The 16,242-nt window shown below is 48.9% G+C and overlaps 1 protein-coding gene and 2 non-coding genes across 6 annotated transcripts; 1 reads left to right on the top strand and 2 right to left on the bottom strand.

Moving 5' to 3' along the window:
* Window positions 1-795: 795 nt before the first annotated feature.
* trnaa-ugc lies at window positions 796-867 on the bottom strand. The gene has a single exon. It is a non-coding gene; the product is annotated as a tRNA-Ala (tRNA).
* A 167-nt stretch (window positions 868-1,034) lies between these two features.
* Window positions 1,035-1,106, top strand: trnad-guc. The gene has a single exon. It is a non-coding gene; the product is annotated as a tRNA-Asp (tRNA).
* A 57-nt stretch (window positions 1,107-1,163) lies between these two features.
* dhx37 (DEAH (Asp-Glu-Ala-His) box polypeptide 37) lies at window positions 1,164-16,016 on the bottom strand. Of its 4 annotated transcripts, none has more exons than XM_041223804.1 (29): window positions 15,795-16,016; window positions 15,179-15,204; window positions 14,776-14,889; window positions 14,328-14,500; window positions 13,972-14,084; window positions 13,078-13,402; window positions 12,619-12,767; window positions 12,227-12,319; window positions 11,907-12,003; window positions 11,605-11,718; window positions 11,348-11,449; window positions 11,099-11,213; window positions 10,892-10,990; window positions 10,473-10,540; window positions 10,043-10,193; window positions 8,062-8,138; window positions 7,723-7,955; window positions 7,076-7,187; window positions 6,599-6,705; window positions 6,164-6,352; window positions 5,615-5,739; window positions 5,383-5,499; window positions 5,066-5,238; window positions 4,784-4,898; window positions 4,547-4,684; window positions 3,414-3,508; window positions 2,780-2,853; window positions 2,526-2,623; window positions 1,164-1,983 (listed from the first exon to the last, which is right to left on the bottom strand). In XM_041223804.1, exons 2-29 carry the CDS (start codon window positions 15,186-15,188, stop codon window positions 1,907-1,909), a joined length of 3,453 nt encoding a protein of 1,150 aa, XP_041079738.1. In that variant the 5' UTR covers window positions 15,189-15,204; window positions 15,795-16,016; the 3' UTR covers window positions 1,164-1,906. The 4 variants fall into 4 exon arrangements, with proteins under 4 accessions (XP_041079738.1, XP_041079737.1, XP_041079739.1 ...); XM_041223803.1 differs by having other exon boundaries at window positions 1,165-1,983; window positions 10,473-10,543; window positions 15,795-16,012; XM_041223805.1 differs by lacking the exon at window positions 15,179-15,204 and having other exon boundaries at window positions 1,166-1,983; window positions 10,473-10,543; window positions 15,795-16,011.
* Window positions 16,017-16,242: the final 226 nt, after the last annotated feature.

The raw sequence follows: 16,242 nt of genomic DNA, 5'->3' as shown, positions 1-16,242 counted from the left end.
GGGTGAAAGCACAAACCCACTTTGAAAATCACATTTCAACAGCTGCCTGACTAATGCAGGTTGTCTGTACCACAGACTTTAGCCTAGAATCAATAATTTCAATGATATGTCAAGGCAAATGATCAAGCAACACAGTGTATATTAAAGTAAAATGGTATGTCTATGAAATGCACTGCAGGAATCGCGCAGAGAATGCCTCCTTTTAATGCCTCTGCAATGCAGCCCAGTACCTCCTTCTGTGGCATTCCAATCTGCAATACAACCTCAAAAACAGGAAATCAGTCATAGAGGGCGCTAAACATAAAGCATTGCTTTTGTCAGCCACACAATGCAGAATTACCAGCACTGCAGGCTGGGTGAAACTGATCCAATGACTCATTCTTAGGTTGCACTTCTAGTTTTAAAGGTCTTAACTGATGATTCAGCTAACCATAGCAGTTTTGAAATACTTGTGTAACCTTGGCACTGCATACATATTTCTCAACAGCATTCCAGCACATTAGTCATTAGGAGAATACGGTAAGCTGTGAGGTTGGAATGTTTTGGAAATCAGCAAACCAGACTGAACAGCAGCTCGTGGGGAAAAAAAAACCACGCTAATACTTATCAATTATTTTAGCTTGTTCCCCCTGTACAGCAGCATGGTACTGTAGCACCAACAAACAAAAAAAGGCGGTGTTTTTAAAAACTGGAAAGTGGAAGCTAATCGTACGAAACACTAAAACAAGACGTCTAAAAATGACAAAGTATCGTGTGTGAAATAAAAATAAATAAATAAACTTGAAAAATCAGACCTGGAGATGCCGGGGATTGAACCCGGGGCCTCATACATGCAAAGCATGCGCTCTACCACTGAGCTACATCCCCCAGATACAACGCAATAAACCTGTCAGGAAGCATACTGATGTTGACAAGATTTTTTTTTTTTTTTTTAAACGTTAAATTTTCAATGTGTTGCTCACAAGCAGCTAAAGTACTTTAATTTACTATTAAATTTGGTACTTTAATAGACTGAGTGCAGCTTACCAGCCAGCTCCTTGTTAGTATAGTGGTCAGTATCCCCGCCTGTCACGCGGGAGACCGGGGTTCAATTCCCCGACGGGGAGGTTAAATGTTTTTAATCATTTATTTTATTAAAATACACCAATTTATCATTTATTTCCATTAGAGTTTGAATTTTAAATTAATACTTTCATATAAACATAAAAAAACAGTAGCTAAGATTAACTACTGCAAAGCACTGGCTGTCCTTTTCCACGCTGATTGTGTTGCAATAGCACAGAACTGAGCCCACAATTCATTTATGTTCAGTTACAATTGTATATAAAAGTAAGGGACTTTGCAAATGTAATTAACATAATAATACAAAAACAGTATTCAATAGGACTGCATTGTATCGAAAGTGTAGCGTTATAAAAGAAATACCCTTCTGTCTTTATTAACAGTGTAGCATGCACCACTTAACGGTTAAGGTCTTACAAAGACCTCAAACACAAATACACTCTTTACCCAGAATAAAAGTACGCTGTTTTTCCTCACACACATAAAAACACACACTGTGAGTATACATTTCAAAACCTTTTACTAAATACCAAAAAATAAAAAAAAACAAAAAAAAGTTGGACATTTCAGACACAAAAAATAGCATAATTAAAGCAGGTAAAAAATCCAAATCATTTAGCAAGAAGTCCTTAAACCTAACGGATTTCCAACAGCATTTGGGGCCCCCAGTCCTTTTGCACAACCAGTTTGTAATACGAAGCAGCAGCATTTACTTTGAAAACGCCTTTGCAGGTCCTGTGAAAGCTCGTTCGGAAGTGTTCCCTGGTCCAGGGACAGTAAGGGTTAAATGAACGCTGCTGCTGCTGCTAGCGCTTGTCCAGTCCAGTCCTGATTTCATGTTCCTTCACATGGGAGGCCAGTTCTTCGCTACATCTTTGTGCATGGACTCAGGAAGCCACTGGCTGTAAGCAGACAGCAGGTCTAAGGAGAGTAACAGAACACAATAAAGATACGTGTGAGTGTGCTTGTGTTCCATGCATTTAAAACACAGCCCTGACATCACATTACTGCAGCTACTAGCAACTGTGCATTCATGAGAGTCTCTCAAAATAACACTGGTGACCTTTATCAGTTTTTTATTTGGGGCTTTTCAAAGGCTGCTATAAGGACAGCCGTGTCATAATGAATCCTCGGGATTGGGATTAGGATTCATTAGATTATAAAAGGCAAGTGCATCTGAATCCAGTAGAGGCTAACTGAAAGTGACCTGTGATCCGACTCACAGCTGCTTTGCATGATAATGCAGGCGGATAGCAGCTGTACAAAATGTCTCTGTATTATGGTTTCCCTTCAGGTGGTCTATTTCTGTTTTTTGATGGCACACATGTTCGAAGAGCATCATAAACATGAAATAACAAGTGCAGGCAAGACATTTTCAGAACTGATTACTAAAAATCGGTATTCTGACACAAACATACTAATCTGAACCTGGCCCGGTACCAGTGGTACCAGTATACACTCACACTTGTCGTTTCTCTTCCAGGCTGACAGCAAAGCGCTCCTGCAGTTTGCCTTCTCGGAAACCAGTGCCTTCAGCAGAGTCTCAGTCCTTGGCTGAAGCCTAAGAGAGAGACACACAACATGCTGAGCGCTCACACTGGAAGTGTTACTTCGTCCGTCTTTCCATGCGCCCGACAGGGGTCCAGTACGTCCAGCTTGTTCTCATTTCTATTACTACCTGTACAAGGTTTCACCACCATCAAAACCAAACACCTACTTGGCCCAGGTCTTGAGCATCGTTGAGGGATTGGAGAGCAGGCAGCTTGTGTAAGAACGCAGCTTTGAAACCACCTGAGGGGAGGAATCAGAGGATTCATTATCAACAGACATAGGCTCGTTTGTAGCTGTAACCTGGTCAACTGATCTCTTATTTTTTTAAATGCCCCCCACCTCTTCAATGAATTGGAGGGTTCTGGTTCTGGGTTCTCGTACTCCAATACTGGGTTATTACCATGCTTCTCTATCTCTGTCTTTACCTGCCTTTGAGCTGCTTTGAGCTCGTCTGGAGGATCCTAAGTGATGGGTCTAAACAGCCTTCCTAATTCCACTCAAGTCACGTGATGATGTGACCTTTCAACTCTGCCAGTGTGGTTGTGCTGGCAGGGTTCAGTGTTCCCCTTGCCACGTGACTTGAATGGAATAAGGAAGGCTATTTAGTCCCGTCACTTCGAATTCTTGTGACAATGTGACCTTTCAACTCTGCCAGCACAACCCTCACTCCATCCGAGAGCTGAAAGATCATACTGTCACATGATTACCAACAGGACCCAGAACCACCATTAAACAGTTAAGCAAATGATAAAACAGCATGTGAAGTTACACACAAGGCTACTAAACACAAGTCAGCCTACCTCTCCTTCCAGTAAATACTTTGCAAAGTGTTTGTAGCAGTCCAGTCCCTCCGGGTAGTCCAGCTCCACAGCCGGGAGCTGCCAGCCTACACGGTCTGAGCAAAGAAACAGGGACACAGGCTGACCCAGGATAGCACACACTGCATTCACTGTGCCAGCCTACACAGTCTGAGCAAAGAAACAGAGACCCAGGCTGAGCCAGGACAGCACACACTGCATTCACTGTGCCAGCCTACACAGTCTGAGCAAAGAAACAGAGACCCAGGCTGAGCCAGGACAGCACACACTGCATTCACTGTGCCAGCCTACACAGTCTGAGCAAAGAAACAGAGACCCAGGCTGAGCCAGGACAGCACACACTGCATTCACTGTGCCAGCCTACACAGTCTGAGCAAAGAAACAGAGACCCAGGCTGAGCCAGGACAGCACACACTGCATTCACTGTGCCAGCCTACACAGTCTGAGCAAAGAAACAGAGACCCAGGCTGAGCCAGGACAGCACACACTGCATTCACTGTGCCAGCCTACACAGTCTGAGCAAAGAAACAGAGACCCAGGCTGAGCCAGGACAGCACACACTGCATTCACTGTGCCAGCCTACACGGTCTGAGCAAAGAAACAGGGACACAGGCTGACCCAGGATAGCACACACTGCATTCACTGTGCCAGCCTACACAGTCTGAGCAAAGAAACAGAGACCCAGGCTGAGCCAGGACAGCACACACTGCATTCACTGTGCCAGCCTACACAGTCTGAGCAAAGAAACAGAGACCCAGGCTGAGCCAGGACAGCACACAGCATTCACTGTGCCAGGGGGTTAGGAGTTAGGAAGAGTACTCGAATGTTTAAAGTCCCTTTCCTGAAATAAAATCAATATACAAGCTCTTAAGCTTAAGGTTCTCAAACTGCTTCCTTCACAACTTCTTCGGGCTGCAACAAGTTGTTTTGTTAGTCTGGTAAAAAGAACAAACAGAACCTCCACACTGAGCAAACTAACTTCAACAAACCCCACCTTTCTGAAATGCTGTTTCAATCAACACAATCTATTTTTTATTTTTTTTTTTAAACAAAGGAGCCTTCGTAACATGCTTCTGTGACCGGGTTTGATTCTGGAACGATGGAGACACACTTACAGAAAGTGCTTTCTCTGTGGCACCTGACCCTGCCGGTCTCCGAGCAGTATCGTGGGACGGGCGTTTCCAGAGGCTTCCCGAAATGGCAGTACTGAGGGAGGAGAACAGGGACCCACTCCGGCTCCACCGCAGAGACACCTGGGGAGGGGCACAGTGAACTTTTCATTTCAACTGCTTTATTTAGAAGAGGTTTATCCCCGTCGGCCACGCGTTTCTTTCCAGCTGCCTCACACTTACATTTCATGTACATCTTGGTCGTTTCCACCACCTCCTGGTACACCACGAAGTCCGGGAGCTTTTTGAACAGCACGGAGCTGGGGTGGATGAACACAGGGTCGTCTAAGAGAGGGGTCTGTGGGGAATCGAGGGGGGGGGGGGGGGCTTTAATATTTGGATGCATTTAAAAACACAACATGGATGGTGAAACTGTGTGTTTGCTGCATGCAAGTCTAATTGGCTTCCTTACAGCAGTGCTCAGGGCACACAAATACACTCCAAGAAGCATATACAGCAAGGCACCTTGTACGCGTTCCTCCACTTGGGGTCCAGCACCTCCTCTGGCTGGACCTTCCTGGCGAGGTGGTCTCCCAGTCCGGCCAGGGCGATCTGCCGCAGGAAGGTCACCTGGGAGTCCATGGGGGGCTTCATTTTGGGGTCCACAAACAGCCCGGCCTCGGAGCACACAGCATTCACTGAGCAGAGGGGAGGGAAATACATCAGCACTCTACCCAATCGCATAAGCTTCTCGAACAGATCAATCTAATAGACCTCTGTTTTGGGTGTGATGCCAATAACCCCGACTCACTTGAACATAACCCCCAGTGTGCGAACAGTACCTGCTGTGGTAAGCTGCCCTCGCAGGCGTCTGATTTCAAGCATGGCTTTGTAGCGGAGCCCGTTGTCTTCACAGAACTTCGGAGTGCAGCCCGCATACTCACAGGCACCAACAGCACCTGCAGAGAAACCCAACACAGACAGCCTTCTCACTGCGTGCACGTGCAGGGAACACAGACTGTGGACCCCAGTGCCCTCAGTCCTCCCAATGCCCTCCCCCCACGCCTTGCTTACCCAGCATCACCATGAGGTCCCCCAGCCCGAGAGCTCCTCCCTGGCCCGCCCAGACCCTCCTCATCTGCACCACCCTGGCCCTCTTCCCGGTGAGCTTGTCCTTCTCCTCGTCGCTGACTGCGGGTCTGCAGACACAGGGGGCCAACAGGAAGGGTCAGGCTAATGCAGAGCCAATCCGTGTCAATAAGCATGCATTCATTGAACCATCATTCACACAGCTATGGACAAAAGTTTCGCATCTCCTGCAACTTTAGGACTGAGCCATAAGTAAAAAAATAAAAATAAAAATTATATGTTAGATAATTTAGATATTTTATTTAACATCATGTAATGAAAGAAACTACAGAATTCGCAAAAGTCTACTGGAAGACATAATAGTATTTCATGCTGGAATCAATCCGATTCGGATCAAATATGGACACACATTCACACTGATAAATGGAGGGCTGTGTGTGTGGTGTGCGGCAGGCTTCAGCAGTGAGCACACAGAACCGCACAGCAATGCTAACTAGGAAGAGGCAAAAGAAGACGCCCCCGTGGCGCCTCTACCTGTCAAACTCCTGGAAGATCTCCCTCACAGTCATGGCAGACACCAGCGTGATGACGTAGGGCAGGCAGCCGTGCTGCTTTCCCAGAGCCAGCATCTTGGCGTAGCGTGGCGCCACGGGGAAGGCAGCCATCGCCCTGCCCAGGGGGGTAATGGGACAGCTCAGCTTCGCTCTCTCCAGCTCCTTCAGCCTGCAATAAACAACAAGAGTTCAGAGCCACATAACCTTCAGCCAGCTGGGGTTTTTATAGGGCTGTCCAAGGGAATATTTAGAACAAGCAAAGCTTAACGTTAAACCTCTAAACAGACGCAATGCGACAAGCAAATGTGTTGCAACAACAACCGCACCATGACATACAAGCCGATTACGCATGAAGCTTCCCTGCCCCTCCTGCAGAACACACAGTGCAGCTCCTGATCCGTGTTCGAGCTCTTACCTGCCGTGCTTGGGGGGCTCCTCCAAGGCTCCCAGGGACAGGAGCAGCTCTTCGGCTGCCATCAGCGCTTCTGACGAAGGGGGAGTCGGGAACGGGAAGTTGATTACCTGGCAGGAGAAATATTAAAAGGACAACGAAAAAACAAAAAAGAAAAATAAATAAAGAGAAACGCCTCTGGATAAAAATAACAGATACATCACATCTGATGACAGCTTTCCAGGCAGCTGGATACATGCAGCCACATTCTCTGGAGCTTCACTAGTTCATAAGCTATATAAGGAAGCGATCCACAGTGAATTTTACAGCCTGATCGTCAGGGCTTTAGTAAAAGACAAGTCCTAGCTAAGTGAATGTTTGATTAGTTCAATAAAACAAGCCTTCATTGCCCAGTACTGTGAATGCCACTAACCATGCAAGTACACACCAGCTGTACAGCCTTGTAAACCTGCTTTGTGAAATACACGGCTGGAAGCAAACCTTGTCAATGTTCAAGTCCTTCATCTGGAGAACAAGGTCGTCCACCGGCCTTCTTGTGATCTCAGCCGCAGAGAATTTCTCAAAGTCTCCAAACACAGCCGACGAGTACAGTCTATCAAGCAAGCAAGCACTTTTATTCATTTGCGGGTAAAGGGCTGTTTAAAAATCTTCAATTCAGCGTGTTTACAGCTGATTTATTAATAAAACAGTTGATTCAAAATATGATTTTCAAAGATGATGATTAAAACTCACCCTTAGGTAACCCTGCTGGATATTAAGCCAGATCTCACTACTATAACCTAACATAGGTTACCTGTGATATCACCCCTGCTCTATAATAATAAGTGACTCTCTATAATGCGATCACCCTGCTCTCTATATAATAAGTAACTCTCTATAATGCGATCGCCCTGCTCTCTATATAATAAGTGACTCTCTATAATGCGATCGCCCTGCTCTCTATAATGCGATCGCCCTCCTTGCTATATAATAAGTGACTCTCTATAATGCGATCGCCCTGCTCACTATATAATAAGTGACTATAATGCGATCACCCCGCTCTCTATATAATAATAAGTGACTCTCTATAATGCGATCGCCCTGCTCTCTATATAATAATGCCCCCTCTGCTCCTCCTGCTTGCTGACCTGTAGCAGTGTCCTGGCTCGGTGCGGCCGGCTCGCCCCGCTCTCTGGTCGGCCGAGGCCTGGGAGGTCCAGGTGACCCTGAAGGAAGAGACGCCAGTGACTCTGTCGTAGAAGCGCCTCTTCACTCTCCCGCAGTCCACCACGTACTTGATGCCCGGGATGGTAAGCGAGGTCTCTGCCACGTTGGTGGCGACCACGCACAGCCTGGTGCCGGGGGGAGGGGGCCGGAACACCTGGGGGTGTGAATTCACAGCAGACATCAGCGACGCACCTTGCAGGGGTGCTCTGAGGAGCTCAACTGTTCACAAAACCAGTGACAGTCAGACTGTAAGGAGTTACCTTGGCTTGCTTTTCTGGTGCCAACAGGGAGTACAGTGGGAGGACGTAGAGAGGGAGCGAGGGGTCCGACTTGTCACCTGGGAGGAAATCACAGGACAGGTATAAAGGTACAGGCTACACCTGATCTGACAGCAGGACCATGACAGTGAAGAGGTAGTGCTGTAATCTGTAATCTCCATTTATCCATTTAAATAGTACCGTTTAAGATTATTTCAGACAAACCAAGTTAGCCTGAAATGCCTATAGAAAATCATGTCAGTAATCACGTTCATCATACAGTGTGGACCAGTGGTTAGAGAAAGTGGCTTGATACCAGGAGGTACGTAAAACAAACGAGGGACTACTATAAGCGACTCTGCAGCAGCAGTTGTGATGCAGAGTTCACCCCCTAGTCTCTGTAAGTCACTTTGGATAAAAGCATCTGCTAAATAATAAAAATAATAACAATAATAAAAATAATAATAATAATTTGGATTGGCCACTGACTGGAAACACTGACTAGACCGTCCCCGTTTCGAATCCCAGCTCCTCACCATCTCCAACACCCTCCTCCTCTTCCAGCTCCTCACCCTCCCCAGCGACGTACTCCTCTCCCAGCTCCTCTCTCTCCCCTGCGCCCTCTTCCTCTCCCAGGTCCTCACCCTCCTCCTCTCCCAGCTCCTCACCCTCCCCAGGTCCGCCCTCCTCCTCTCCCAGCTCCTCACCCTCCCCAACGCCCTCCTCCTCTCCCAGCTCCTCACCCTCCCCAACGCCCTCCTCCTCTCCCAGCTCCTCACCCTCCCCAACGCCCTCCTCCTCTCCCAGCTCCTCACCCTCCCCAACGCCCTCCTCCTCTCCCAGCTCCTCACCCTCCCCAACGCCCTCCTCCTCTCCCAGCTCCTCACCCTCCCCAACGCCCTCCTCCTCTCCCAGCTCCTCACCCTCCCCAACGCCCTCCTCCTCTCCCAGCTCCTCACCCTCCCCAACGCCCTCCTCCTCTCCCAGCTCCTCACCCTCCCCAACGCCCTCCTCCTCTCCCAGCTCCTCACCCTCCCCAACGCCCTCCTCCTCTCCCAGCTCCTCACCCTCCCCAACGCCCTCCTCCTCTCCCAGCTCCTCTTCCAGCTCCTCTCCCAGCTCCTCACCCTCCCCAACGCCCTCCTCCTCTTCCAGCTCCTCTCCCAGCTCCTCACCCTCCCCAACGCCCTCCTCCTCTCCCAGCTCCTCTCCCTCCCCAACGCCCTCCTCCTCTCCCAGCTCCTCTCCCTCCCCACCGCCCTCCTCCTCTCCCAGCTCCTCTCCCTCCCCAACGCCCTCCTCCTCTCCCAGCTCCTCACCCTCCCCAACGCCCTCCTCCTCTTCCAGCTCCTCTCCCAGCTCTCACCCTCCCCAACGCCCTCCTCCTCTCCCAGCTCCTCACCCTCCCCAACGCCCTCCTCCTCTCCCAGCTCCTCACCCTCCCCAACGCCCTCCTCCTCTCCCAGCTCCTCACCCTCCCCAACGCCCTCCTCCTCTCCCAGCTCCTCACCCTCCCCAACGCCCTCCTCCTCTCCCAGCTCCTCACCCTCCCCAACGCCCTCCTCCTCTCCCAGCTCCTCACCCTCCCCAACGCCCTCCTCCTCTCCCAGCTCAACACCCTCCCCAACGCCCTCCTCCTCTCCCAGCTCCTCACCCTCCCCAACGCCCTCCTCCTCTCCCAGCTCCTCACCCTCCCCAACGCCCTCCTCCTCTCCCAGCTCCTCACCCTCCCCAACGCCCTCCTCCTCTCCCAGCTCCTCACCCTCCCCAACGCCCTCCTCCTCTCCCAGCTCCTCACCCTCCCCAACGCCCTCCTCCTCTCCCAGCTCCTCACCCTCCCCAACGCCCTCCTCCTCTCCCAGCTCCTCTTCCAGCTCCTCTCCCAGCTCCTCACCCTCCCCAACGCCCTCCTCCTCTTCCAGCTCCTGTCCCAGCTCCTCACCCTCCCCAGCACCCTCCTCCTCCTCCTCTCCCAGCTCCTCACCCTCCCCAGCACCCTCCTCCTCCTCTCCCAAGTCCAGGTCCAGGTCTGACCCCAGCTGCTCCTCCTCGTCGTCTATGCCAGCCTCGCGGTCCTCATCCCCCTCGTCCACTGGCAGTGCGGAGTAGTTATCCAGGTCGATCCGCGGCATGGTCTGCAGGGCAAAGGAAGGGGGCGACAGCTGCAGCAGGGATCCAGCTCACACATTGCAAACTAAAAGAAACTTCGAGAAACTGGAAGACTGACCTGCACTCAGAACGCATTTCATTTACTCAGTTTTGCGTTAATGTATTTCTAAAATGTACATAATATTTTGTAGCCGTGGTCACATTTCTGTATTTTGTCAAACAAAATTACTTAATAAAAGGACAATACAGATTTGTCAAATGAATGCTGTATGTGTTTTATGGGGGGACTTTGACAAACAACATACCAGAGTTTTTTTTTGCTTTGCCTTCTTAAACTTTTTCACGTCTCCAACAGTATCCTCTTCCCCCTCAGCTTCTGTAATAGAGACCTGTTACTCATTTCATACAAGTCGTAATATCTACATAGCTGACCACGAGGCACACAGAACAGAAGAAAGCTGCTTCCACAATATTAGTGCTGGATAGCGGGCTGATCCACCCTGCTGCTGCTGCTGCTGGCGTGACATTCACTAACCACCCTGCTACGGTTTCGAATCTCTGCTTCACTCTCTTGTACTGGGGCACAGCAACCAGCAGCAAGAACCAGGAGACTGAAGAGCATCCAATAACCTTAATCCTGCTCAGCTCGTACCCAGCTAGGCTGGCTCAGACCCCAGCGCTCCCCCACTCCCTCCCCGGAGGGTCACAGGCATGTTGTGTTTACCGAGTGCCTTGCAGTGTGGCCTGAACGGGAATGCCTTCCTCAGCCTCCTACACAAGGAGTTCACTTCAGCCTGTCCAGTCAGGAACACCAGTATACCCCCTGCAAGACGACAAGGCAGACAGAGAGACACAGAGACAGTCAGTCGGGACACTCTGTGCGCTGGGGCACCAGAACTGGTAAACTGTGAACTGGTAAGGAGCGATTCACCTGCTGGCAGCATGCGGTGGATCTTGCTGATCTTCCGGTAAGCCTCTCCGGTGTAGTCGTCCAGCGGGGTGCGCTTGTTGAAGTGGACGGTGACGGGGAACTGCCTGGCATCCACCTGCAGCAAGGGAATGCCAGCACCGGTCAGGAATGCAAGACTGCTTTTAATATAATGGGGCTCGGTGGCCAAGGTCTGTCTGTGCAAGGATCACTGGGGGACGTGCAAACCCCTTACAGACAGGTTCCTCTCACCTTAATATCCGGAGGAGGGGCGGGAAACAGCCTTGTGTTCTGGGTGAAGTCCTCTATCCTCAGTGTGGCTGACATCACTATCAGCTTCATGGGCAGCCCTTTCTGTGGGGCCAGACAGACACAGTTACAGCAGGGTTAGAAACTCACACAAAGTTTGCTACAATCCAGTTCCCTGAAGGGGTACCAGTTAATCAAATCAACTGCAGAGACAAGGCCGCACACAATGGTTTACACCAGCTGCACTGGCACAATCTTACCTTGTTACGCAGAGGCACGATGCGAGACAGCAGGCCTATTAAAATATCCGTGTAGACACTCCTCTCGTGGGCCTCGTCAATGATGATAACCTTGTACTTCATGAGCAAGAAATCCTGAGAAAGAGGCCGGGCAGAGATCAAACACAGACCGCAGGAGCCCAACCAGCACTCTGCTTTCAACAGCTTCTCTTACCACAGCACAGCATATTCTTATACACGCAAAAAGCTATTGTTATTTTAGGCTAACCCCAGGTCCCCACTGTAAACGAGAAGGATTGATTGCTGGGTTTGAAGCTGATTACCTTCTGTATCTCTTTAAGCAGAACACCGTCAGTCATGAACTTGATTTTCGTGTCCTTTGTTACGTTTCCTTCGTAGCGGATTTGGTAAGACACTACCCTGTGGACCCACAACACAATGTTAACCGTTAACAGCATGATCCTTATAAAGTAAAATCAATTTACAACAGAATTTAAAAAAAAAAAAAAGCATGAAATTGCAACATCAATTCCAGGGTGCAAATTGTCACATTTGCAGGGGGGGGTGGGGGGGGGAGGCTCAGAGTAACTTCAGGAACCATCGAGTCTGCAATTTGCAGAGCCGCTGCAGTCTGGGTACCGACCTGTTGGAGAGGTTCATCTCCTTGCAGACTCTCTGGGACATGGTGACCGCAGCCACTCGCCGAGGCTCCGTGATCCCGATGATGCCGTCTCCACTGTGACAGGGAACACAAGACAGCGGAGTGAAATCCTGCTCAGCCCTGACTACAGCCCGCCACCACGTCCTCATCCAGGGTTTCAATCACACAGCACAGCAAGCAAACAGGGGCTTTGCACTTTTACTAGGCGATTTGAAGGGGGTCTACAACAGGATCATTTGCCTTGTCGATAGGATGTTGGATTCTTCTGCAGTTCTACCCAAACAACAGACTTTGGTTTTGCAACCAGGATACAGCAGAGTTCTACTGAAGACATGAATCCAACAGCTTGGGTATCCAAAGACTGCGACCCGTACCTGGCATATCCGGCTTCGTACAGGAACTGTGGGAGCTGTGTGGTCTTGCCGCTGCCCGTCTCTCCGCACAGGATCACAAACATGTTCTCTCCGATCGCCTCCATGATCACCTGCTCCTCTGCCAGAATCGGCAGCTTCAGCCGCGCTTCCTGCAAGGCAAGAAAAGGGCAGTCAGCCCTGTCCAGCCCTTCAGCCCTTCCTGCACTTTCAACATCTTACAATGGAAATAAAAACAGACACAGATAGAGAATTCACTGTATTTGATTAGTTTACTGATACCACACAGCCCACCACTGTGGAGATGCTGGTCTAAGACTCCTGTTGCGCAGCAGTTTGATCAGTTTCTGGTTTTTACTATGAGCTTGTTATCTGCACACTAGGGCTAATCAAGGTCCTAGTAAAACCTGGGACGAGTGAAACTGCTACGCAACAGGAGTCTTACCGCCACCCTCGTCTAACCTGAATCTCAGCTGTCCGGTCCACTGGGATGAAGACCGCGGGCTCAGAGGGTTTCCTGTCAGCTGGGAGACTGGCTGCTGTCCGGTCTGGTATCGGAGCTGCTTTCTTCTCCGGGGGGGCTCCCTCACTCTGCAGGGGGGGTTTCTCACAGCGCTCCTGGTCAGTGTCCACTCTGTCTGGAAGTCCTTCGTCCTCGTCGGAGCTGCTGGACGTCGTGCTGCTATTCCTCTCCTCCTCCTCCTCCTCTTTCCTTCGTCTCTTCCTGTTGGCTCCACTGAGACTGCTGATTCTTCCCTGACCCTCCGTCCCAACTTCATCCACACGGCTGAAAACACAAAACCTTCATTCAAAATACCAGCCCACCATGCAAGCATGCAGCCAGCCAGCAACATAGGAAGATTTGCACATTTATTTTTCCTGTAAAATCAAGTTTCAAAAACTAAAAAGAAACTGAATCTAAAAGGAGCCCAGACTACACAGAACAGGTGATCTAAAAAACTAAAGTAAAAATGTGGTCGTCCACAACTTCAAAAAGGGTCCATCGGACTCTAGAAGTATTAAGAAACTCAGTGAAGGAGAGCAGCGCTTAGGCTGGTGCCTCCATCAGTGTGCGGACTGACACAGTCGCCACTCAGCACACTGAAAGGGTTGTCTCCTTGATTAAGTTTGTAATAACCTCATCTTACAATTGTGAAGTTATGGATGACCTCCACATTGCAGTCAGGGATGGGATCAAGTCCCTTTATAAAACCATTCCCTTTTAATCTTGAAGGATTTGGGATTGGAATAGGAATGGACAAAAGAGAATGGGGAGTGGGGATTGGTTTTAAAAAGGAGCTGGAATTGACCCCTCCCTGACTCTAGTAAAGCTGCACGGGCAGTGTGATGCATTACTGTTTGGTGAGATAGAGGCGCTCCCCGGTCCCCAGTTTGGAGGTGGTGTAGAGCAGCTTCATCTCAGACTCTGAGACCTGCACCTCGGCCAGCTTGCTCAGGATCTCTGCTCGCTGCGGGAAACATGGAGGTCAGAGGCAATCCGAGAAAACAGCTTCAATACGCAAAATGAAATTACGAGAAGCCTCATCTATAGAACTTCTCATTTAAACATCTTATTTCCTTCTGCTCCAACACTTTCTGCAGGGATAGGGTTAGGGTTAGGGATAGGGATAGGGATAGGGATAGGGATAGGGACAGGGATAGGGACAGGGACAGGGACAGGGACAGGGACAGGGACAGGGACAGGGCTGTACCTGAGATTTCTTTTCCTTCTGCTCCAACACTTTCTGCAGGAGTTTCTTTTGCTTCTTGGTTAGTGGCAGTTTTTTAGGGCCGCTTCTTTCCTGGATTTTCTTCTTTTTTTTTGGTTTGGTAGCGGGAAGAACCAGCGCATTGCTCTCATCCACGCCTTTCAAGGAGTCTCCCTCTGAAAGAAGCAGCCCACAGACGTTCACCAAGCACTTCAACTAAACTGAGATACTGTCCAGCAATTCATACAGTATCTTATCACTGCCGTTCTTGTTCCTTGCACGGGTTACTGGAGTACACTCTGCACGTCTTACTGAATGGGGAGCACTGCACAGCTGAATTGTCACTTTCACTAGGGAGCCTCTAGTTTTCACTGTTACTGATACAGCAGTGTAGTTTAATCCCTGCTGTTAACTCTGCATCTTTGCTGATGGAAGTTAATATGGCACATACCTTTCAGCTCAATCTCAACTGTATTCCTGAGTTCCTCGGGTTTTGCCTCCTTGTCGGCCTGGAGGCGTCCTTTCCAGTTGTGTCTCCTTCGTAACTTCCCCATGTGTCCTCTCACTGCATTACACACACACACACACGCACAGAGAAACACTGCAGTGAACAGTATAGAGGGCAACAATTCACGAGCACACGCTTCCACATGGGCTCACCCATACAGACTGTAAAGCACTGTTTTTACAAGCCTGCTTCAATGAAAACCTTTAAACATTAAAATCATAACATGTATATAATAATAATAATAATAATCTTTATTTTTATATAGCACCTTTCATAGTGGACCACCATCACAGAGCGCTTTACAGAAGTAGGATGTGAACTGTGTATTATATGCAGAGTCACTTACAATAGGACATTGATTTAACATCTCATCTGCAGGATGGAGCACAAGGAGGTGAAGTGACTTGCTCAGGGTCACACAGTGAGTCAGTCAGTGGCAGAGGTGGGACAGGTCCAGGGGCAAGAGGCAAATGTATAGATTACATAGGGATGGAAATAAGACTCCCGTTGCACCCACTCGTGGTTTTGCTAGGAGTTTAATAAGGCACACCCGAGCGTGTTACCTACACACACTGGGGCTAATCAAGCTCGTAGTAAAACCTGGGATGGGTGAAACTGCTATGCAACAGGAGTCTTATTTGCGTCCCTGGATTACATACAGTAGCAACAAATAGCATCCATACATTTCAGAGGATAGCTGTCACGTTGTTGTACAGCGTGTCGTGCATATTTTAGTAGCGATCAGAGCACATTTGAAACAGTAGCCTGGCATTGTTATCGACTAGGCAGTAATCGCGCTATTTAAAGCGTGCAAGCAGCGTTCCTTCCTCTGTTTAACGCCGTTAATGAGAAGATTTATTACCGTCCCTCCAAATCGTCTTATGCCTGAAACTCGAGCGTGCAGTCTTCTGTAATTAGGCATTCTTTAAAAAAAAAAAAAAAAACAAAAAACAAAAACGTACCTGACAATACGATCCACGGAGCTGGATCTCTTCTGATAAGGTCGCTCCAACCTTCCGGTAACGCAATCTGACCAAATAAATTCCCCGCCAAAGATTAAAAACTGCAAATAATGATCAACACAAACCAAAACCACCCAACACAAACTCGGCAACTGAATCACATGTGGCAACAGCACGTACATAGTGCAAAGCCTTTGCGCTCCGACGAGGTTCAGATTGAGCAAAATGCTTAGATAAATACGTTCCGGGAGACAAAGGTTCCTAAAGGTCATTGAAACGTCGATGCAAAACTAAAGTAAACAAGACATACGTTTTTTTATGAATTCAGAAAATCACATACAATAAATCAATATTATTATTTCTTGTACAAAGCATTAAATATGAAAGACGCTATATAAATAAATAAACGTACTCTTCCATAGAAATCAGGACACATAGGACACGCCTA

This window comes from Polyodon spathula, chromosome 22, assembly GCF_017654505.1.
Source record: "Polyodon spathula isolate WHYD16114869_AA chromosome 22, ASM1765450v1, whole genome shotgun sequence".
Lineage (NCBI taxonomy): Eukaryota > Metazoa > Chordata > Actinopteri > Acipenseriformes > Polyodontidae > Polyodon > Polyodon spathula.
The sequence above is the reverse complement of the archived record's forward strand: the minus strand, read 5'-3'. Positions and strand labels throughout refer to the sequence as shown.

What these genes read in the sequence shown, in the direction of transcription:
- dhx37 (XM_041223803.1), bottom strand. An exon ending in TGCTTAAAGAGATACAGAAG is followed by an intron (nt 11,719 to 11,906) that starts GTAATCAGCTTC and finishes CCTCTTTCTCAG; the next exon opens with GATTTCTTGCTCATGAAGTA. An exon ending in CCACAGAGAAAGCACTTTCT is followed by an intron (nt 3,509 to 4,546) that starts GTAAGTGTGTCT and finishes TTCTTTGCTCAG; the next exon opens with ACCGTGTAGGCTGGCAGCTC.